The sequence below is a fragment of the Oncorhynchus keta genome, chromosome 28 (genome assembly GCF_023373465.1).
Source record: "Oncorhynchus keta strain PuntledgeMale-10-30-2019 chromosome 28, Oket_V2, whole genome shotgun sequence".
Classification (NCBI taxonomy): domain Eukaryota; kingdom Metazoa; phylum Chordata; class Actinopteri; order Salmoniformes; family Salmonidae; genus Oncorhynchus; species Oncorhynchus keta.
Window position 1 is genome coordinate 67597093 of NC_068448.1, and position 23374 is coordinate 67620466.

The 23374-nt window shown below is 48.3% G+C and overlaps 1 protein-coding gene across 40 annotated transcripts; it reads left to right on the forward strand.

The window, feature by feature from the left end:
- The first annotated feature begins 73 nt into the window (after window positions 1–73).
- LOC118374201 (YTH domain-containing family protein 3-like) lies at window positions 74–7457 on the forward strand. 40 transcript variants are annotated; one of them, XR_008083887.1, is made up of 6 exons: window positions 74–1220; window positions 1944–1968; window positions 2383–2462; window positions 3466–6018; window positions 6179–6242; window positions 6275–7457. XR_008083887.1 is itself a non-coding variant. In XM_035760576.2 (4 exons), the coding sequence occupies exons 1-4, from the start codon at window positions 1197–1199 to the stop codon at window positions 5185–5187; spliced, it is 1851 nt and encodes a 616-aa protein (XP_035616469.2). In that variant the 5' UTR covers window positions 74–1196; the 3' UTR covers window positions 5188–7457. The 40 variants fall into 40 exon arrangements, 1 of the variants encoding a protein (XP_035616469.2); XR_008083886.1 differs by adding an exon at window positions 6051–6082 and having other exon boundaries at window positions 3466–5986; window positions 6179–7457; XR_008083894.1 differs by adding an exon at window positions 6051–6082 and having other exon boundaries at window positions 3466–5986; window positions 6211–7457.
- Window positions 7458–23374: the final 15917 nt, after the last annotated feature.

Genomic DNA, 23374 nt, shown 5'->3' on the forward strand with positions numbered 1-23374 from the left:
AGAGTCAATGTGCAGGGGCACAGGTTAATCGAGGTAATTGAGGTAATATGTACATGTAGGTCGAGTTAAAGTGACTTTGCATAGATAATAATCAGAGAGTAGCAGCAGCCTAACAAATGGGGTGGGACAGTGCAAATAGTATTGGTAGCCATTTGATTAGCTGTTCAGGAGTCTTATGGCTTGGGGGTAGAAGCTGTTTAGAAGCCTCTTGGATCTAGACTTGGCGCTCCGGTACCACTTGCCGTGCGGTAGCAGAGAGAACAGTCTATGACAAGGTCGGCTGGAGTCTTTGACAATTTTTAGGGCTTTCCTCAGACACCGCCTATGTGTGTTGTACATGCACCCTGGGTTAATTTTCCTGTTTTAAGGACATCTCCCAATCTCTCTGTTATGTGGTAAACGTTCATCTCTGGGTCTTTGGGTTTGGTATAAGAGCTTGAGATAGGCTATTGCACCTGTCCATAAATCCACAATAGCCTACAATTTATAATTCAGGAAAATGACTATATGTAGAATCCTGTAGAATGGTATATACAGCATGCCATACAAGTCCACGAGGAGACCTGACCAATTAAGCCTTTCATGAATACCATATGCAATAAAAACGTCCCATGACGGTAATCTTTATTTAGCCAAGGCATAGATCTGGAGAGAGACATATTCAAATTAAATTGAACAGACAGAGACAGATCTGCCTGAAGTTACACAGTTTGTCACAACACAGGGAACACATTTATTTCAACATGTGAAACAATCGTCTGTTGTGTACTAGAATAAAGAGGAAATCTTCTGAGACATGTCATGTGAAATATGACTGTAAGTCTGTAACATGACTCAGAACGTCACAGGCGGAAGGTCATGGAGCAATAGAACGGAAGCGAGAGTAATAGCACATCCGCCGTTGTGGAATAGTGTATTCCAATCGGGCATTAGGCAGTTTCAGAGTGAGTGATATATTTTAGCCGAACGTCAATTAGATTGGAAACATATAGGCTTACATCATTGACAGATACAAAGACGCAATCCTCGGCGCTCGAGAAAAGATTGTAGCGATCTGACGACTGGAGAAAAACACCGCCTCTACATACACAGAGAGATTGGATAACCCGAGACTCGCTGAGAAAAAAATATCGGAGTGCAGAAGCAGGAGAAACCGTGGACAGTCACAAACCGCATTCAGTTTCGGCTCCTGGAGGATGTCTGGAACCACCGTCGATCAGGTGCGTATTTTTGGACAACCCACTGTCGTGACGTGTGTCGTTGCAATATGAACTTTGTCAACACTTTCGCCAGCTGCTATCATTCAGAGCTGTGGTTATGCTAAATAACACAGACAAAAGTATTTGATATATGATAGCTAGCTGCTATGTAGGCCGAACCTTGAAGTAGCGTACCGGCTGCAACAAACTGATATCATTCAGAGCGGTGGTCATGCTAAATAACACAGACAAAAGTATTTGATATATGATAGCTAGCTGCTATGTAGGCCGAACCTTGAAGTAGCGTACCGGCTGCAACAAACTGATATCATTCAGAGCGGTGGTCATGCTAAATAACACAGACAAAAGTATTTGATATATGATAGCTAGCTGCTATGTAGGCCGAACCTTGAAGTAGCGTACCGGCTGCAACAAACTCCAGCTTGAGCCGGTTGCTGTATTTTGTACTTGTCTATGCGACACGTTTACTGGATGTTAGGTGCGTTTGAAAATAATGCAAAGGAAGCCTTGGATCGATAGGCTAGGACTGAATGCGCTTTAATATGTCGTGATATACAGCCACTGTTATGGAATCATTGCATGTATTTCAGTAGCTTAGGCCTTGCTCACCTCGCATGTTTGCTACCATCACTCTTCCTATCAAACATTTCCCTAATAGGCCCATGCACAATCTGATAAATCTCTCTTCCCTATCACGTTTGCACTCATCCATTCTGATGTCAGAGACCCAAAGGACAAGGAAATAAAGGTATGTTTGTCACCTTATTCTTCTACGATGGCATGGTTGTTGTGGAGTTTGATGACAGTCAAACTAACTGCTGTACTAACTAAATAGTGTAATTAAATAACTGCTCTGATTACCCTTCAACCACCTTTGTTTTGATCTGGTGACCTGGTGTCATCAGCCAAAAGTAGGTAAACTAACTCACTTAGCCCTATAACCATTACACCACTCTTCTTGTCATATTCTTGGGTGATGTTATCATCTATATTGTCATACCCCAACTACTTAATGGGAATGTAAGGGGGTTTATATTTAGTTTATCAATTGTTCATTATTGGTTTGTAGATCTGTAAAAACACTAGTTGAATTTAGCTGAGGGACCTTTATGGTTCTATCACATCTAAAGAATAACCTAAGAAAATCATTTTCCCTCTCCAGTACAAAACGGATCAATGCATCAGAAGGAGGGAGTAAACGATGAAGACTTTGAACCTTACCTAAGCAGCCAGACAAATCAGGTGTGTGTGAATTCCAAATCTAGCCTATCAGCCATGCAGCTTGACATTTCATAGCGTATAGAGGGTTAGCCTTGTGATCTTTATGGACCCTCATAATTGTGTCTGAGGGTCAGGGTCAGGCTTCATATGAGGGTGTATAGCAGGGGTACTCAAATACTACTTGAGAAGGTCCGGTCACACAGATTTCCTAGGTGGCAAAGGTGTCATTTATCGGCATAGTAACCAACCCCCATCTCGCGACCCATGTGAACAAAGAGAGCTTCAAACCTCTCTGCCAATAACAGCTAGTTTTCCCCTCCCAGACAGTTATAGCAAAATTCTTGCTTGAGAAATTGTTTTTTTACTAAAATAGCCATTTTTGCCCATTTGAATGGAAATATATTATAGGAAGGTACTTACTTGTTACCCTGAAATTATTTTAATGTTATTTTTTAATTATTATTTTGTGTTGACCCTGTTCTGTGTCTGGATACGGACTGCTGTCTGCCTATTGAGGATGGCTGGTGTATAGAGTATTACCTCTGAATGAAAACACTGTATAGTAAGTCTATGTAATTAAGAAGCCATTGATAGATAACTAACTCACAGCTCTCTTTTTTTTTTTAACTTTTCCATTTAAAAAATGAGCTGTGAGGGAAATTATTGTTGATTAAAAAGACTCTAGTGAAATGAAGAATTCTAGTGAAATGTAGCCAAAAACAAATCCACCATTGGCCATGCCAATTTACTTGTGAAATTAATCTATACAAACTCAGACAATTATTACAACAACAACTGACAGATTATTTGAACACTGTTGCTGTCTTCACTTCTTGTTAAGGGAATCAGACATTTTATAGAGCTAGCATCCATTTTTTCCTCTGAAAGCCAGTCTGGCTCCTTTGAAGAAACGCTAATTTATTTCTTAGTTACGCTTTTGAGCAGAGATGGGCAAGATTAGGTTAGTCTTAGCTTCTATCACTAAGGTCATCCATTAACTGTCCACTGTTCTCCCCATCTACAGAATAACAGCTACCCACCAATGTCCGACCCCTACATACCCAGCTACTATGCTCCTTCCATCGGCTTCCCTTACTCCCTGGGGGAGGCCCCCTGGTCCACTGCGGGGGACCCCCCCATGCCCTACCTGACCACCTATGGACAGATGAGCAATGGCGAGCACCACTTTATCCCCGACGGGGTGTTCAGCCAGCCGGGCGCCCTGGGCAACACCCCTCCCTTCCTCAGCCAGCACGGCTTCAACTTCTTCCCTGGAAACGCAGACTATTCCACCTGGGGCACCAGTGTCTCTCAGGGCCAGTCCACACAGAGCAATGCCTATAGTAATAGTTATGGTTACACCCCTAGTTCCCTGGGGAGGGCTATAGCTGATGGACAGGCAGGCTTCAGCAGTGATGCCCAGATCAGTAAGGTCCCGGTACTGAGCAGCATCGAGCAGGGCATGACTGGGTTAAAACTGGACATGGGCGCCGCCGTCACCAAGACTGTCGGCTCGCCCCTTGGGGGCACGTTGGGCATGAGTAGCATGGCGGCCAATAACATGCCTCCATTGGTTAGTTCCTCTGCCCCCAAACCCACGTCCTGGGCAGCCATTGCCAGGAAGCCGGCCAAGCCCCAACCCAAGGTCAAGCCCAAAGCCAACATGGGGATGGGAGCCCCTGCCATTCCCCCGCCGCCCATAAAGCACAACATGAACATTGGCACCTGGGACGATAAGGGCTCCGTCAACAAGCCCCCCTTAGCTCAGGCCATGATGCAACCTCAGACCATGGTGCAGCAGACCCTGATGGGCCAGCCCCAGCCCCTGCTGCAGAGCCCTCTGCCCCACCAGCACCCACACCAGCACCAACATCAGCACCAGCAGCACCACCAACCCTTTCAGCTGCAGTCCCTCCAGTCTCCCCAACACCCCCAGCAGATGCCTCCAGGCCCCCCTCACCACCACCAACACACCCACCAGAACTTCTCCTCCCAGCCTGGCCCCCCTCAACCTATGCATCAACACCAACATCCCCAACCCCCACCCCAGAACCGCTGGGTGGCACCCCGGAACAGGGGCACCTTCAACCAAGGAGGGGCGGAAGGCTTTGGGATGGGTGTTGGTGGGGTCCCCCTTAGTGCCTCTCCCAGCTCCGGGGAGGTGCACCCGGTGTTAGAGAAACTGCGGGCCCTCAACAACTACAACCCCAAAGACTTTGACTGGAACCTGAAGAACGGCCGCGTGTTCATCATCAAGAGCTACTCTGAGGACGACATCCACCGCTCCATCAAGTACTCCATCTGGTGCAGCACCGAGCACGGCAACAAGCGCCTGGACGGGGCCTACCGCTCGCTGGGGGCCAAGGGGCCCCTCTACCTGTTGTTCAGCGTCAACGGCAGCGGTCATTTCTGCGGCGTGGCAGAGATGCGCTCGCCCGTGGATTACAACGCCTACGCAGGCGTCTGGTCTCAGGACAAGTGGAAGGGCAAGTTTGAGGTGAAGTGGGCATTTGTGAAGGACGTGCCCAACAGCCAGCTGAGGCACATCAGACTGGAGAACAATGACAACAAGCCCGTCACCAACTCCAGGGACACTCAAGAGGTGCCTCTGGAAAAGGCCAAGCAAGTGCTTAAAATTATTGCCACTTTCAAGCATACCACCTCAATCTTTGATGACTTTGCACATTACGAGAAGCGCCAGGAGGAGGAAGAGGCCCTGCGGAGGGTGAGAGAACCGTGCTGCTGACACACACAGCCTTTTCCTTTTGGGGACCGGCGAAGTGGCAGCACTTGTCTGAATTTTCCTTGTTTTACGATCCTTGTGAGGACTTCTGGTCCCCACAAGGATAGTAAAACCACACACACACACACACACACACACACACACACACACACAGCCCTATTGTATCAGCTGGCAGCAGAGTGTGTATGTGTGTGAGATGGTCACTCAGTCATACAGTGTAATACTGGTCAGTGGTCAACAGCGGTCATCATCTGGCCTCTCTTAGTTCGTAGGCTTCTTGTCTACTCTAACAATCCATTTCTACCAGTGTCATTAGTCCAAGGTGGTGGGTTCTACCAGTGTCATTAGTCCAAGGTGGTGGGTTCTACAAGTGTCACTAGTCCATGGTAGTGGGTTCTACCAGTGTCACCAGTCCATGGTGGTGGGTTCTACCAGTGTCACTAGTCCATGGTAGTGGGTTCTACCAGTGTCACTAGTCCATGGTAGTGGGTTCTACCAGTGTCACTAGTCCAAGGTGGTGGGTTCTACCAGTGTCACTAGTCCATGGTAGTGGGTTCTACCAGTGTCACTAGTCCATGGTAGTGGGTTCTACCAGTGTCACTAGTCCAAGGTGGTGGGTTCTACCAGTGTCACTAGTCCATGGTAGTGGGTTCTACCAGTGTCACTAGTCCAAGGTGGTGGGTTCTACCAGTGTCACTAGTCCAAGGTGGTGGGTTCTACCAGTGTCACTAGTCCAAGGTGGTGGGTTCTACCAGTGTCACTAGTCCAAGGTGGTGGGTTCTACCAGTGTCACTAGTCCAAGGTGGTGGGTTCTACCAGTGTCATTAGTCCATGGTGGTGGGTTCTACTAGTGTCATTAGTCCAAGGTGGTGGGTTCTACCAGTGTCACTAGTCCATGGTAGTGGGTTCTACCAGTGTCATTAGTCCAAGGTGGTGGGTTCTACCAGTGTCATTAGTCCACGGTGGTGGGTTCTACCAGTGTCATTAGTCCAAGGTGGTGGGTTCTACCAGTGTCATTAGTCCAAGGTGGTGGGTTCTACCAGTGTCATTAGTCCAAGGTGGTGGGTTCTACCAGTGTCATTAGACCAAGGTGGTGGGTTCTACTAGTGTCATTAGTCCAAGGTGGTGGGTTCTACCAGTGTCACTACATTAGTCCAAGGTGGTGGGTTCTACTAGTGCCATTACTCTAAGGTGGTGAGGTAGGTTCATGTGTTGAATTAGCAGCTCATCCCTCAGGCCTGACCATCTCTGCATTGGTCCAACCAGGAAACACTATCTGATCTGGCAGCCATTTTGTGTGACTGTGTGCTTCTATTAGAGTGATGATTCGCCCACGGAACTGGAGAGTGGGACACGCAGGGGTTTCCTGAAATTGGCTGCATTCCTCACATACCTCCTCTCAGACAAAGGCAGAAGCGGCTCTGATCTACCTTTGAACACCAGGCCTCTGGCAGAGACGGGCTCCTCTTGCTTCATTAGCTGTACAGCCCCACTCTATATGCCTAATGTATATCACTGGGTTTCTATGGGTTCCGTTTTAACATTGTTTATGTTTCGGGGTTATTTCACAATGTTTTGGGAAACAATTACATTATTCAATGGTTCTTACTTGCGCAAGCCGACACACTTTGAGCAATAATATACATACAACCTATTGAAGGCAGAGAACTGAGACAATTCCAATTCACACATGAGTATAATACACACTTGTACATGTGTGAAATAAGACAAATATAAGCACCCAGCTAATTATTATCATTGTTATAGGATGGACCAGCTAGGAAATCTAGGAAACACATTCTTAATTAAAAATACATATTCTAATCTCATTATATTAAAGGCCCAGTGCAGTCAAAATGTGATTTTCCCTGTGTTTTATGTATATTTCTACACTGAGGTTGGAATAGTACTGTGAAAATGATGATAATGTCCTTTTAGTGTAAGAGCTGTTTGAAAAGACCATCTGAAATGTCAGCCTGTTTTGGTGGGGTGGAGTTTTGGCCTGCCTGATGACCTCACCAGGTGGTAAATGAGTTAATAGACCAATAAGGAGTTCCAAACCTCTCGGCCAATAACAGCCAGTTTGCTGTTTTCCCGTCCCCACTCAGACCACTCCCAGATAGTCCTAGCACAATTCTTGCTTTAGAAATGACTCCTTGCAAAGAAGATATTTTTGTTTCTTTTTGAAAACAATCACATTAAGGTACTTCATTGTTACCCAGAAATGATTTGATATTGAGCTAAAAAAAATGTCAGGATTGGACCGTTAAGAACCCCCCACACACACACAACCTTTTATTTTTCTTCTTCCTACTCTCTGTCCGTCTCTCCATTTCCCTCCCCCTTGCTCTCCTTCTCCCTTTATCTCCCCCATCTATCTATCTCTCCTTCCCTCTGTCCTTCTCCCTCTCTGGCTCCCTCCCTCTATTGATGCTGGTGTACTGATTATTGGTTCCTGACCTTGTTAATATTTACCGGGTAACACTCATAAATATTTCAAGTCCATGTTTTCAGGCGCACTGAAAACAACCTGTCAGTAGGAAATGTGTTTTGACTGAAGCCAAGGTAGCGTTGTGTAGCCTAGCGTGGGGCAAGCGGCTGGCGCTGCTTTTGTAGCCCTGACCCCTCTACATGACAGCCCAGGACCTGACAGAACCCATCCTCCTCCCTCCCTCACCCTCCCCAGCCTGACAAGGTTAATTGACCTCCATTGTTAGGCCTCTTCTCTCACTCTGAGGGCTGTCAGATGCTAAGCAGAAGCTAACTGTGGAGACTGAGGTTGTATACAGGGTTGAGGATATAGACCGATACTGAACACAATTTGGCCCTAATCTATGGATTTCACATTGGAAGGGGACTTAGCCATGGGTGGGCCTGGGAAGGCATAGGCCCACACACTTGGGAGCCAGGTCTAGCCAATCAGAATTAGTTTTTCCCCACAAAAGGGCTTTACTACAGACATAAATACTCCTCTGTTTCATCAGCTGTCTGGGTGGCTGGTCTCAGACCATCAAGGTGAAGAAGCTGGAAGTGGAGGTCCTGGGCTGGCGTGGTTACACGTGGTCTGCTGTTGTGAGGCCTGTTGGATGTATTGCCAAATTCTCTAAAATGAAGTTCGTGGCGGCTTATGGTAGAGAAATTAACATTAGATTCTTTGGCAACAACACTGGTGGACATTCCTGCAGTCAGCATGCCAATTGCATGCTCCCTCAAATCTGGCGTTGTGAAAAAACTGCTAATTTTAGAGTGCCCTTTTATTGTCCCCAGCACAGGGTGCAACCCTGTCATGATCATGCTGTTGAATCAGCTTCTTGATATGCCACACCTGTCAGGTGGATGGATTATCTTGGCAAAGGAGAAATGCTTTCTAACAGGGATGTAAACAAATTTGAGAGAAATAAGCATTTTGTGCAGATGGAACATTACTGGGATCTTTTAATTTCAGCTCATGAAGCATGGGATCAACACTTTACATGTTGCGTTAATATTTTTGTTCAATATAGATCAGTGGATTGAATATATGCAGAGGTGTGTTTGTCAGGGTCATGTGTGTGTCCTATGGCAGTCAAATCAATTTTGATTTGTCACATGCTTAAACAACAGGTGTAGACTAACAATGATGCTTAATGGGCCCTTCCCAGCAATGTAGAGAGAAAGAAAATAGAGAAATAATAGAAAAGTAATAACAAATAATACACGTCATAATAAACCCTTCAGTAGGTGGGTGGATGTGAGTGAGTGGGTGGGTGGATGTGAGTGAGTGGGTGGGTGGATGTGAGTGAGTGGGTGGGTGGGTGGATGAGAGTGGGTGGGTGGATGTGCGTGGGTGGGTGCGTGGGTGGATGTGAGTGTGTGGGTGGATGTGCGTGCGTGGGTGGATGTGCGTGCGTGGGTGGGTGGATGGATGGATGTGCGTGCGTGGGTGGATGGATGGATGGATGTGCGTGCGTGGGTGGATGTGAGTGGGTGGGTGGATGTGCGTGGGTGTGTGGGTGGGTGTGCGTGGGTGGATGTGTGGGTGGATGTGCGTGCGTGGGTGGGTGGATGTGCGTGCGTGGGTGGATGTGCGTGCGTGGGTGGATGGATGGATGTGCGTGCGTGGGTGGATGGATGTGCGTGCGTGCGTGGGTGGAGGTGGGTGGGTGGGTGGGTGGGTGGGTGGATGTGCGTGGGTGGGTGCGTGGGTGGGTGGATGTGCGTGAGTGGGTGGATGTGCGTGCGTGGGTGGGCGTGCGTGCGTGGGTGGATGTGCGTGGGTGGATGTGCGTGTGCGGTGGATGTGCGTGGGTGGTGGTGGATGTGCGTGGGTGGATGGATGTGCGTGGGTGGGTGGATGGATGGATGTGGTGGGTGGGTGGGTGGATGGATGTGCGTGTGCGTGGGTGGATGTGCGTGGGTGGATGGGTGGATGTGCGTGCGTGGGTGGATGTGCGTGGTGCGTGGGTGGATGGATGTGCGTGGGTGGATGTGCGTGCGTGGGTGGATGTGCGTGCGTGGGTGGATGGATGTGCGTGCGTAGGTGGATGGATGTGCGTGCGTGGGTGGATGGATGTGCGTGCGTGCGTGGGTGGATGGATGGATGTGCGTGCGTGGGTGGATGTGCGTGCGTGGGTGGGTGGATGGATGGATGTGCGTGGGTGGATGTGAGTGGGTGGGTGGATGTGAGTGGGTGGGTGGATGTGCGTGCGTGGGTGGATGTGCGTGGGTGCGTGGGTGGATGTGCGTGCGTGGGTGGGTGGATGGATGGATGTGCGTGCGTGGGTGGATGGATGTGCGTGCGTGCGTGCGTGGGTGGATGTGCGTGCGTGGGTGGGTGGGTGGATGTGCGTGCGTGGGTGGGTGGATGGATGTGCATGGGTGTGCGTGTGTGGATGTGCGTGCGTGTGTGGATGTGCGTGCGTGGGTGGTGGGTGGATGTGCGTGGGTGGATGTGTGTGGGTGGATGTGCGTGCGTGGTGGGTGGATGTGCGTGGGTGGATGTGGGTGGGTGGATGTGCGTGGTGATGTGGGTGGATGTGCGTGGGTGGGTGGATGTGCGTGGGTGGGTGGATGTGCGTGGGTGTGTGGATGTGTGGGCGGATGTGCGTGGGTGGATGGGTGGATGTGCGTGGGTGGATGTGGGTGGGTGGATGTGCGTGCGTGGGTGGGTGGATGTGCGTGGGTGGGCGTGCGTGCGTGCGTGGGTGGATGTGCGTGCGTGCGTGGGTGGATGTGCGTGCGTGCGTGGATGTGCGTGCGTGCGTGCGTGCGTGGGTGGGTGGATGTGTGTGGGTGGATGTGCGTGCGTGCGTGGGTGGATGTGCGTGCGTGGGTGCGTGCGTGCGTGGGTGGATGTGCGTAGGTGGATATGCGTGGGTGGATGTGGTAGCCTCAGGTGAGTGAATAAAGGATGGTCTCTGTGGGCACAGACACACTGAGGAGGCCTTTGTTTCCCCAGCCACCCAGGCCAGGTCAGGCTTCAGCCCCAGCACCAGACAGAGTATCCCTACTGGGGATAGAGTTACTCTGGAGGCCCAGGTCTCACTGGGGCGTTCCCTTGCTGTGTCCACTGACACTGACACCTTCCTTCCCTCAAAGGGACCACTGTTTTCCCTGGGAAATGGGAGAATTAGTCTATATAAAGCCCTGAAGTTTGTCAAGTCCGTACATTGTTTTGAGTTTTACTGTGTTTTTATAGCTTGGATAAGCACAACTTTGTGTACAAACTTTGCTTGACAGCGAATTTTGGAAGTGATGTGTGTGTTGTTGTGTGTGTGTGAGTATTAGAATGCACTGTGCAGCCAGGCCTGTATTTGTGTATGTCAATAAATGAACAGTTGGGGAGTAAACTGACAGACCTGCTTTTCTCATGGTTTTAAGGAGTTAATAGAGCACGACCATGCCAGTCCTCCTTCTGATCTTGCTCTCTTTTATTTATTTATTTATATATATACACACAGTTGAAGTCGGAAGTTTACATACACTTAGGGTGGAGTCATTAAAACTCGTTTTTCAACCACTCCACAAATTTCTTGTTAACAAACTATAGTTTTGGCAAGTTGGTTAGGACATCTACTTTGTTCATGACAAGTAATATTTCCAACAATTGTTTACAGACAGATTATTTCACTGTATCACAATTCCAGTAGGTCAGAAGTTTACATACACTAAGTTGATTGTGCCTTTAAACAGCTTGGAAAATTCCAGAAAATGATGTCATGGCTTTAGAAGCTTCTGATAGGCTAATTGACAATTTATTTTTTTGTTTGTTTGTTTAATTTTTACCCCTTTTTCTCCCCAATTTCATGGTATCCAATTGTTGTAGTAGCTACTATCTTGTCTCATCGCTACAACTCCTGTACGGGCTCAGGAGAGACGAAGGTTGAATGTCATGCGTCCTCCGATACACAACCCAACCGCACTGCTTCTTAACACAACCCAGAAGCCAGCCGCACCAATGCGCCGGAGGAAACACCGTGCACCTGGCCACCTTGGCTAGCGCACACTGTGCTCAGCCCGCCACAGGAGTCGCTGGTGCGCGATGAGACAAGGACACCCCTACCGACCAAGCCCTCCCTAACCCGGGCGACGCTAGGCCAATTGTGCGTCGCCCCACGGACCTCCCGGTCGCGGCCGGTTACGACAGAGCCTGGGCGCGAACCCAGGGACTCTGATGGCACAGCTGGCGCTGCAGTACAGCTCCCTTAACCACTGCGCCACCCGGGAGGCCCTAATTGACATAATTTGAGTCAATTGGAGGTTTACCCGTGGATGTATTTCAAAGCCTACCTTCAAACTCAGTGCCTCTTTGCTTGACATCATGGGAAAATCAACCAAGACCTCAGAAAAACATTGTAGACCTCCACAAGTCTGGTTCATCCTTGGGAGCCATTTCCAAATGCCTAAAGGTACCACGTTCATCTGTACAAACAATAGTACGCAAGTATAAACACTGTGGGATAAAGCAGCCGTCATACCGCTCAGGAAGGAGACTCGTTCTGTCTCCTCGAGATGAACGTACGTTGGTGTGAAAAGTGAAAATCAATACCAGAACAACAGCAAAAGACATTGTGAAGATGCTGGAGGAAACAGGTACAAAAGTATCTATATCCACAGTAAAATGAGTCCTATATCGACATAACCTGAAAGGCCGCTCAGCCAGGAAGAAGCCACTGCTCCAAAACCGCCATAAAAAAGCCAGACTACGTTTTGCAACTGCACATGGGAACAAAGATTGTAATTTTTGGAGAAATGTCCTCTGGTCTGATGAAACCAAAATAGAACTGTTTGGCCATAATGACCATTGTTATGTTTGGAGGAAAAGGGGGAGGCTTGCAAGCTGGAGAACACCATCCCAACCATGAAGCACGGGGTGGCAGCATCGTATTGTGGGGGTGCTTTGCTGCAGGAGGGACTGGTGCACTTCACAAAAGAGATGGCATCATGAGGCAGGTAAATTATGTGGATATATTGAAGCAAGATCTCAAGACATCAGTCAGAAAGTTAAAGCTTGGTCACAAATGGGTCTTCCAAATGGACAATGGCCCCAAGCATATTTCCAAAGTTGTGGCAAAATGGCCTACGGTCAACAAAGTCAGGGTATTGGAGTGGTCATCACAAAGCCCTGACCTCAATCCCATTGAAAATATGTGGGCAGAACTGAAAAGGCGTGTGTGAGCAATGAGGCCCACAAACCTGTCTCATTTACACCAGCTCTGTCAGGAGGAACTTATTGTGGGAAGCTTGTGGAAGGCTATCTGAACCGTTTCACCCACTTTAAAGACAATGCTACCAAATACTAATTGAGTGCATGTAAACTTCTGACCTGCTGGGAATGTGATGAATTCTCTCTACTATTATTCTGACATTTCACATTCTTAAAATAAAGTGGGGAGCCTAACTGACCTAAAACAGGGAATTTTTACTAGGATTAAATGTCAGGAAATGTGAAAAACTGAGTTTAAATGTATTTGACTTAGGTGTATGTAAACTCCCGACTTCAACTGTGTATATATATCCCCCTCTTTCATTCTCTCTCTATTTATCCCTCTCGCTCTCTCTCTCTCTATCTATCTATCCCTCTCTCTCTTTCTCCCTCTTTCTCCCTCTCCTACTCTCTTTCTTTCTCTTTCTCCCTCTCCTACTCCCTCTTTCTCTCTCTCCTACTCCCTCTCTCTCTCTTTCTTTCTCCTCATCTCTTTCCTCCATCTCCCCCTCTTCATCATAGTGATTAACTGTGCCATGATTTATTAGCCTTCCTGCCTGCTCATAAAAATGACTACAACCAGACAGACCTTCTGGTGGATGGAGATTGGAGGTGGTAGAGATGGGGGTTGGAGAGGGGGAGGGGTACAGATGGAGATTGGAGTAGGGGGAGGGGTACAGATGGAGATTGGAGGAGGGGGTAGAGATGGGGTATGGTGGAGTTGGAGATTTGAAGAGGGGGCAAGGATGGGGATTGGAGGGGGCGGAGATGGGGTTTGGAAGTGGGGAGGAGGGGCAGGGATGAGAATTGGAGAGGAAAGAGGGGCAGAGATGGACATGGGGAGGAGGGGGCAGAGATGGACATTGGAAGGGGGGGGGGGCAGAGATGGGGTTTGGAAGTGGGGAGGAGGGGCAGGGATGGGAATTGGAAGGGGGGCAGAGATGGGGTTTGGAAGTGGGGAGGAGGGGCAGGGATGGGAATTGGAGGGGCAGAGATGGAGATTGCAGGGGAGGAGGAGGGGGCAGAGATGGAGATTGGAAGGGGGGAGGAGTGGGTAGAGATGGACATTGGAAGGGGGAGGAGGGGGCAGAGATGGACATTGGAGGGGGCAGAGTTGGACATTGGAGGGGGTAGAGATGGACATTGGAAGGGGGAGGAGGGGGCAGAGATGGACATTGGAAGGGGGAGGAGGGGGTAGAGATGGACATTGGAAGGGGGAGGAGGGGGCAGAGATGGAGATTGGAAGGGGGGAGGAAGGGGCAGAGATGGACATTGGAGGGGGCAGAGATGGACATTGGAAGGGGGAGGAGGGGGCAGAGATGGACATTGGAAGGGGAGGAGGGGGCAGAGATTGGAGGGGGCAGAGATGTACATTGGAAGGGGGAGGAGGGGGTAGAGATGGACATTGGAGGGGCAGAGATGGGATTGGAAGTGGGGGAGGAAGGGCAGAGATGGGGATTGGAAGTGGGGAGGAGGGGCAGAGATGGGATTGGAAGTGGGGAAGGAAGGGCAGAGATGGGATTGGAAGTGGGGGAGGGGGGCAGAGATGGGATTGGAAGTGGGGGAGGAAGGGCAGAGATGGGATTGGAAGTGGGGGAGGAGGGGGCAGAGATGGGATTGGAAGTGGGGGAGGAAGGGCAGAGATGGGGATTGGAAGTGGGGAGGAGGGGCAGAGATGGGATTGGAAGTGGGGGAGGAGGGGGCAGAGATGGGATTGGAAGTGGGGAGGAGGGGGCAGAGATGGGATTGGAAGTGGGGAGGAGGGGGCAGAGATGGGATTGGAAGTGGGGAGGAGGGGGCAGAGGGATTGGAAGTGGGGAGGAGGGGGCAGAGATGGGATTGGAAGTGGGGGGAGGAGGGGGCAGAGATGGGATTGGAAGTGGGGAAGGAAGGGCAGAGATGGGGATTGGAAGTGGGGAGGAGGGGGCAGAGATGGGATTGGAAGTGGGGGAGGAAGGGCAGAGATGGGGATTGGAAGTGGGGAGGAGGGGGCAGAGATGGGATTGGAAGTGGGGAGGAGGGGGCAGAGATGGGATTGGAAGTGGGGGAGGAGGGGGCAGAGAGGAAGTGGGGAAGGAAGGGCAGAGATGGGGATTGGAAGTGGGGAGGAGGGGGCAGAGATGGGATTGGAAGTGGGGAAGGAAGGGCAGAGATGGGGATTGGAAGTGGGGGAGGAGGGGGCAGAGATGGGATTGGAAGTGGGGGAGGAAGGGCAGAGATGGGATTGGAAGTGGGGGAGGAAGGGCAGAGATGGGATTGGAAGTGGGGAGGAGGGGGCAGAGATGGGATTGGAAGTGGGGAGGAGGGGCAGAGATGGGATTGGAAGTGGGGGAGGAGGGGGCAGAGATGGGATTGGAAGTGGGGGAGGAGGGGGCAGAGATGGGATTGGAAGTGGGGAAGGAAGGGCAGAGATGGGGATTGGAAGTGGGGGAGGAGGGGGCAGAGATGGGATTGGAAGTGGGGGAGGAAGGGCAGAGATGGGGATTGGAAGTGGGGAGGAGGGGGCAGAGATGGGATTGGAAGTGGGGAGGAGGGGGCAGAGATGGGATTGGAAGTGGGGGAGGAGGGGGCAGAGATGGGATTGGAAGTGGGGAAGGAAGGGCAGAGATGGGGATTGGAAGTGGGGGAGGAGGGGGCAGAGATGGGATTGGAAGTGGGGAAGGAAGGGCAGAGATGGGGATTGGAAGTGGGGGAGGAGGGGGCAGAGATGGGATTGGAAGTGGGGGAGGAAGGGCAGAGATGGGATTGGAATGGGGAGGAAGGGCAGAGATGGGATTGGAAGTGGGGAGGAGGGGGCAGAGATGGGATTGGAAGTGGGGAGGAGGGGGCAGAGATGGGATTGGAAGTGGGGGAGGAGGGGGCAGAGATGGGATTGGAAGTGGGGAAGGAAGGGCAGAGATGGGATTGGAAGTGGGGAAGGAAGGGCAGAGATGGGATTGGAAGTGGGGAGGAGGGGGCAGAGATGGGATTGGAAGTGGGGAGGAGGGGCAGAGATGGGATTGGAAGTGGGGGAGGAGGGGGCAGAGATGGGATTGGAAGTGGGGAAGGAAGGGCAGAGATGGGGATTGGAAGTGGGGGAGGAGGGGGCAGAGATGGGATTGGAAGTGGGGGAGAAGGGCAGAGATGGGGATTTGGGGAGGAGGGGGCAGAGATGGGATTGGAAGGAGGAGGGGGCAGAGATGGGATTGGAAGTGGGGGAGGAGGGGGCAGAGATGGGATTGGAAGTGGGGAAGGAAGGGCAGAGATGGGGATTGGAAGTGGGGGAGGAGGGGGCAGAGATGGGATTGGAAGTGGGGAAGGAAGGGCAGAGATGGGGATTGGAAGTGGGGGAGGAGGGGCAGAGATGGGATTGGAAGTGGGGGAGGAAGGGCAGAGATGGGATTGGAAGTGGGGAAGGAAGGGCAGAGATGGGATTGGAAGTGGGGAAGGAAGGGCAGAGATGGGATTGGAAGTGGGGAGGAGGGGGCAGAGATGGGATTGGAAGTGGGGAAGGAAGGGCAGAGATGGGATTGGAAGTGGGGAAGGAAGGGCAGAGATGGGATTGGAAGTGGGGAAGGAAGGGCAGAGATGGGATTGGAATGGGGAAGGAAGGGCAGAGATGGGATTGGAAGTGGGGGAGGAGGGGGCAGAGATGGGATTGGAAGTGGGGAAGGAAGGGCAGAGATGGGATTGGAGTGGGGAAGGAAGGGCAGAGATGGGATTGGAAGTGGGGGAGGAAGGGCAGAGATGGGATTGGAAGTGGGGAAGGAAGGGCAGAGATGGGATTGGAAGTGGGGAAGGAAGGGCAGAGATGGGATTGGAAGTGGGGAAGGAAGGGCAGAGATGGGATTGGAAGTGGGGAAGGAAGGGCAGAGATGGGATTGGAAGTGGGGAAGGAAGGGCAGAGATGGGATTGGAAGTGGGGAAGGAAGGGCAGAGATGGGATTGGAAGTGGGGAAGGAAGGGCAGAGATGGGATTGGAAGGGGGGAGGAGGGGGCAGAGATGGGATTGGAAGTGGGGAAGGAAGGGCAGAGATGGGATTGGAAGTGGGGAAGGAAGGGCAGAGATGGGATTGGAAGTGGGGGAAGGAAGGGCAGAGATGGGATTGGAAGTGGGGAAGGAAGGGCAGAGATGGGGATTGGAAGTGGGGGAGGAGGGGCAGAGATGGGGATTGGAAGTGGGGGAGGAGGGGGCAGAGATGGGATTGGAAGTGGGGAAGGAAGGGCAGAGATGGGATTGGAAGTGGGGGAGGAGAGGGCAGAGATGGGATTGGAAGTGGGGAAGGAAGGGCAGAGATGGGATTGGAAGTGGGGAAGGAAGGGCAGAGATGGGGATTGGAAGTGGGGGAGGAGGGGGCAGAGATGGGATTGGAAGTTGGGGAGGAGGGGGCAGAGATGGGGGGTGTATTTCAGCTGGTGTTAATAAGGATGAAATAAAAGTAGGTTTTGAGTTCCACATGCAGAAACTCAACTCTGGAAATCTTCAGTAGACACCACTGTGTGACAAATTGTGAAGCGAAGCATTTCTTCCGTTAGCTTACATCCAAGGGCCAAATCCTATCACAGAGCTTTCATCACATGAACAGAGAACAAGAGATTGAGTCAAAAAAATACATTACCCTGAGTATGTTTTGTAACACCATTCCATTTGTTTTTTTCTCCCACTTAAATATCCTCTAATTTTGTCCCCCCCCCCCCTCTCTCCCTCTCCCCAGGAGCGGAATAGAAATCAACAGTAACTTTAGAGAGAACTCCTTGCTAGAGGTACAACACTAACGACGTATGACCTTAAATAATTAGCCTAACTACGCAGAAGAAAGGGTCCTGCCATCTTTTCTGCTGAAGACAACAAAGAGGCCATATCTCACGATGTGAACACGACGATGGAATCACCTGTGTCAGTTCTCTGGTGCATCAATCTACCCCAGTGTTCCTGTCTCTGAAGAAAAATAAAGAACATTACTCACTTTAAAGTCTCTCTTTAAGCACTTTCAGTCCACCTAAAGCAGCCTCTACCAATACCCTTTACTCTCTAATAACTCTTATATCTCACTTATATCTCTCTTTCTGGACTTCTGTTTGTAATAACTGACTAACCAGTGTAGTTAGTTTTTCTGAGGATTTTACCAGACTTGTAGTTTTTTTTTTCCATTTTTTTTTTAATGCCTCCAAAATATTGGGGAAGAAAATGTGTTCTCCCCTCCCCCTCGATGTGTTCTCCCCTCCCCCTGGATGAGCGTTAGCGCCTTCAGAAGAGATTCAAACATATAACATGTATAACTAAATATTTGACTTGAATCTACACTCAGCTTGTGATTGATTGACAGGTGAGGGGAACGACAGGAAACGGCCATAATCATGCCAATCATTAGATGGACCCCCCCTTACTCCCGCCTCTTTGTTTCTGCATCTTTTTCTGTGTACCAAAAGACGAGGTGGATGATGTAGTGAGCTGGGCTGGGTGAATGCCAGTTAATGCACATGTTAGTCTTTTCTCTCCTGATTATTATGTCATTCTGAAGTCCATTTGTCTGAGGAGAAATCTGCTCCACGGTAACGGTTGCCTTGGTAGCTGTCAGTATCTTCAGGCTAAAGCTGGGGCCTGTTCAGGAGGTTGCAATGTTACACAACATTCAGATAGAAAATGTGTCCAATAGATATGATTCTCTGTCATGTAGATGAGAACAGGAAATTGTTTTAGCTTTAAACATTACGTTTCTATCAGCAGTGTTGTGCAACGTTTCACCTGACTGAACAGGCTTCAGGCTCTCTGTCTCTGAAGAACTCTGTAATGCTTTTGGGATGACCCTCCCTGGTGTTCCTGGGTCCAGGTATAAGTTACTGTTAACCACATATCTGGGACCAGATGCTCTACCCCATTTCCTAACCTAAACCATTAGGGGGATGAAAATATATCTGGTCCTGGATCAGTGGTTAGGAGTGATTTTGGCCTACTGCCGATTGCTGCTTGGTTACAGAGGGGTATCCCAAAAGCTGAACATCACCAAGGAAGTGAGCGTTTCTCCTCAAGGTGATTCACTAGCGAAAAATAAACATTACCCATGTTTAGCATAACAAACGCTTCTGCAATGTGTCTTCTTGCGGTCTGTTGTGTGTATGTGATTGTATCGATGTGTGAGCAATAACCCTGTCATTCATTTTCTGTTTCTGCACTTGGATGATCCTAATATTACAGAATTTTTACTGACACCAAGACACATCACAGGCTGTGCCCCAACACTCTAGCATGGCTTCCTCCACTCCTCCATCAAGATTGATACTGTCGGGCATGGATCATCAGCTAGATTCAAACGCAGGACAATCATTTTTTGGAGCAGATGGTTGGTGGGCTGGAACATAATTACAAATCATTTGTAGACTGCAAATTGATGGCAAGAAGCCCAAACAGATATAATATTTGACTTAAACATAATCATTTTAAACCTTGCTTACATTTGTATACATTCACGTCTCTATTATGCGTGGGAATACTTGGGAACATATTTCCTAAATTAAAATAACTTTTAGCTGATTTCCTGGTGATTTTTGTCTTTTATGTCCAACAATGAAAATAATGTATATGTACTGTATCATTGTTTGAATATGTACAGTACCAGTCAAAAGTTTGGACACACCTACTCATTCAAGGGTTTTTCTTTATTTTTACTATTTTCTACATTGTAGAATAATAGTGAAGACATCAAAACTACGAAATAACACATATGGAATCAAGTAGTAACCAGAAAGGGTTAAACAAATCAAAATATATTTGAGATTCTTCAATGTAGCCACCCTTTGTCACCTAGAATGCATTTCAATTAACAGGTGTGCCTCGTTCATTTGTGGAATGTCTTTCCTTTAATGAGTTTGAGCCAATCAGTTGTGATGTGACAAGGTAAACAGAAGACAGCCCTATTTGGTAAAACACCAAGTCCATATTATGGCAGGAACCGCTCAAATAAGCAAAGAGAAACGACAGTCCCTCATTACTTTAAGACATCAGTCAATCTATCGAAAAACCATCAAGCGCTTTGACGAAACTGGCTCTCATGAGCACCACCACAGAGTTACCTCTGCTGTTACCAGAGTTACCTCTGCTGTTACCAGAGTTACCTCTGCTGTTACCAGAGTTACCTCTGCTGTTACCAGAGTTACCTCTGCTGTTACCAGAGTTACCTCTGCTGTTACCAGAGTTACCTCTGCTGCAGAGGATACGTTCATTCGAGTTGTTTTTGGTTGCTACTTGATGTTAGTTCTGATGTCTTCACTAGCACCCTCTTTGGGTCATTGTCCTGGTTGAAGTATCTCAAATATAAAATATATTTTCATTTGTTTAACCCTTTCTGGTTACTACTTGATTCCATCTGTGTTATTTCGTAGTTTTGATGTCTTCACTATTATTCTACAATAAAGAAAAAAGAACAAAAAACCCTTGAATGAGAAGGTTTTTCCAAACCTTTGACTGGTACTGTATATTACTGTTCAAAATGTTGGGGTCACTTAGAAATGTCCTTGTTTTTGAAAGAAAGCCATTTTCTGTCCATTAAAATAACATCAAATTGATCAGAAATACAGTGTAGACATTGTTAATGTTGTAAATGACTATTGTAGCTGGAAAAGGCAGATTATTTTATGGAATATCTACATAGGTGTACAGAGGCCCATTATCAGCAACCATCACTCCTGTGTTCCAATGGCACATTGTGTTAGCTAATCCAAGTTTATCATTTTAAAAGGCTAATTGATCATTAGAAAACCCTTTCGCAATTATGTTAGCACAGCTGAAAACTGTTGTGCTAATTAAAGAAGCAATAAAACTGTTCTTTAGACAAGTTGAGTATCTGGAGCATCAGCATTTGTGGGTTCGATCACAGGCGCAAAATGGCCAGAAACAAATAACTTTCCTGTGAAACTCGTCAATTTCTCGTCAGAAATTAAGGCTAATCCATGGGAGACATTGCAAATAGTACAATACTATACATACATTTATACATACACACTGCATATATACAGATACATAATATGTACATGTAGGTAGAGTTATTGAAGTGACTATGCATAGATAATAGCAGAGAGTAGCAGCAGCGTAGAAGAGGGGGGTGGGGGGCAATTCAAATAGTCTGGGTAGCATGCATGTGTAGGTTAATCTTGAGTTCCTGTGGTAAATCACTCACTTTGACTATTGAATTAATAGTCGGCCATTGAACGTTTCTTCATAATGTTTAATTTCCTTGAAACCTTGTATCTCTTAGTTGCTACTCTCTAATACAAAGTAGCACAATAAAAATCTTTAAATAATTATTTATATTTATGGAAGTAATAAGGAAGTAGTATAATTTATTTCAAACCGCATCACATCTGCCCTATTTTCAGGATTATATACAGTATGTTGCTGGACTATGCTATCCATGAGGTACATGAACGTTGTGTTTCAGTATATGGCCACCAGATAGCGCCATTGTATCATTTGCAACTTAACTCCCATTAACTCCTGTGTGCAGTGCTCCTATGTGCAGTGCTCTTGTGTGTAGTAATGCTATGTGTAGTAATGCTGTAGGTTCTATATTCTGTGATTTATCTTCCTTGTATCAAAGGCACCTTGTTACTCAACAGCTTCTCCAACCCCTCCACAAGCGATTATATAGAGAGTACAGACACTTGTTGTGCAAAGTACACCTTTGTCTGAGCAATTCATGTCGGGGGAGTGAGGGAGAGAGAGGGAGAGGGAGAGAGGGAGGGAGGGAGAGAGAGAGAGAGAGAGGGAAAAGAGAGAGAGAGGGAGAGAGAGAGAGAGAGAGAGAGAGAGAGAGAGAGAGACAGAGAGAGAGAGAGAGAGAGAGAGAGAGAGAGACAGAGAGAGAGAGAGAGAGAGAGAGAGAGAGAGACAGAGAGAGAGGACCCTCTGTGTGTGATGAGGAGGGATAAAGAGTTGTAATTATATCGGAGGAGGCTTTTGATTGCGACTCTCCTCTCTGTTCTCTGCCTGTTAATTTGTACATCCATCAGGCTTTCTGCAGACACTCGCTGCATTCATCTGTGAAGGCAGCCAAAACATTCATCTGTGAAGGCAGCCAAAGCAGACCGCTCGATTAACAGTACAATAATAGAAAAGCAGAATGCTCACCGCAATTACCGGTTTCTAGCAGCACGTGGCAGTGTTGTTGAGATGCACAGAGCCAAATATGCTAATGGTGGTATGTGCCGTGAGGGTGATTCCCACCTTGTTTGTTCAGAGGTTGAATTAGCTTGCTGTAGCCCTAACACAGTAGAGAGCACGACCTCTGACCTCAACTCTATTAGCTCAGCTAATACCTGATGATGATGTCCAGGCTTTAGTAATGCAGAGTACCTTATTGTATTTGTTGTGTTTAGGCTGCTATTATATTTGTGTATATTTGACTCAAATTGATTGTGCTTGTTATAGTCTGTTGTGTATGTTGCCAATGGACTCGTTAACATGGATGTGCTGCTTCTGTGGTCAAAACGGCTCTAAAGGAAGGAATGCCTTTCACAACCCCCAAATGGCCTCTCTTTTCAGAGGAGAATTCTATGGCGTGATGAGAAAAGATGACAGGGAAGGAGACTTCTCTCCTGCATTCCACTGCTTCCTTTGAACATTCAGTCACATTGAAGACTCGTCAAGACATGGCTGGGGGGCAAGGTTAGGTCACGTCTCTGCTCCGCTGACATCTATCTCCTCTCTGTGTTGAAGGTTTCCACGCTCTCGGCCCCGGCACAGCTCTCTCTCCTACAAGCCCAACCTTGACATGAGGCGTATTGATGACCATGCTCAGTGACATTTAGGGCTCTTAGGGTAACCTGGCATTGTTTCAAATAATGTTGTTGTTTGTCAGTTCTGAGCGGTTGGAATCAGGGGTTGAAAGGGTGGGCAACCCAATACCGAATAAGGGACCCCCCAGTAAGTGTTGAAATATTAACATGGGACCCCAATCCCCATAACCATTCATAATATTACCATTGGTCCAGACCCACTATGTTTAGAGCACCCCCACAAAGGGACAATGAGTAATTCCAACCCTTGGAGTCTTGCTTTGAGTGACACTAATGTGTAGATTTCCTCTCAGTATGCTGACATGCTATCTGTGTTGCCATGGTTATATCATTATCTTTGAATTGAAAGTGGAGCCTGAACCTGTTCTCCAACATAATGATATGAGGTAGTTTACAGCACAGAAGATGTCATCATGCTACACGCAATGTGGCACGCATTAGAGTCTGACATTTATACTGTCACTCTCAACATTTACTGCACTGATGATGAAGATGTTGAAATGAGGTGTAATTGAACTGTGAGTAGTGTGGACGCTGTAGGTGCTGTCCACTGGTGGCTCTGTTTGGTTGTTCTGTCAATGGTTTTATTCTCTTATCACGCTTCGGCCCCATATTCTATATAAATGCAGATTTGTGAAAATGATTCAAATGTTGACAACTAAAATAATCTTTCCCAAAACAGTGAGAGCAAGTGCACTTCTATCTAAGGTGTATTTGTCCTAGTCTCCATGAAGT

Bases quoted from the DNA above. Each gene is read 5' to 3' on its own strand.
- LOC118374201 (XM_035760576.2), top strand. From the start codon at position 1,197: ATGTCTGGAACCACCGTCGATCAG. The intron at 1,221-1,943 runs GTGCGTATTTTT...TTCTGATGTCAG, and splicing joins CTGGAACCACCGTCGATCAG to AGACCCAAAGGACAAGGAAA. The intron at 2,463-3,465 runs GTGTGTGTGAAT...CCCCATCTACAG, and splicing joins TAAGCAGCCAGACAAATCAG to AATAACAGCTACCCACCAAT.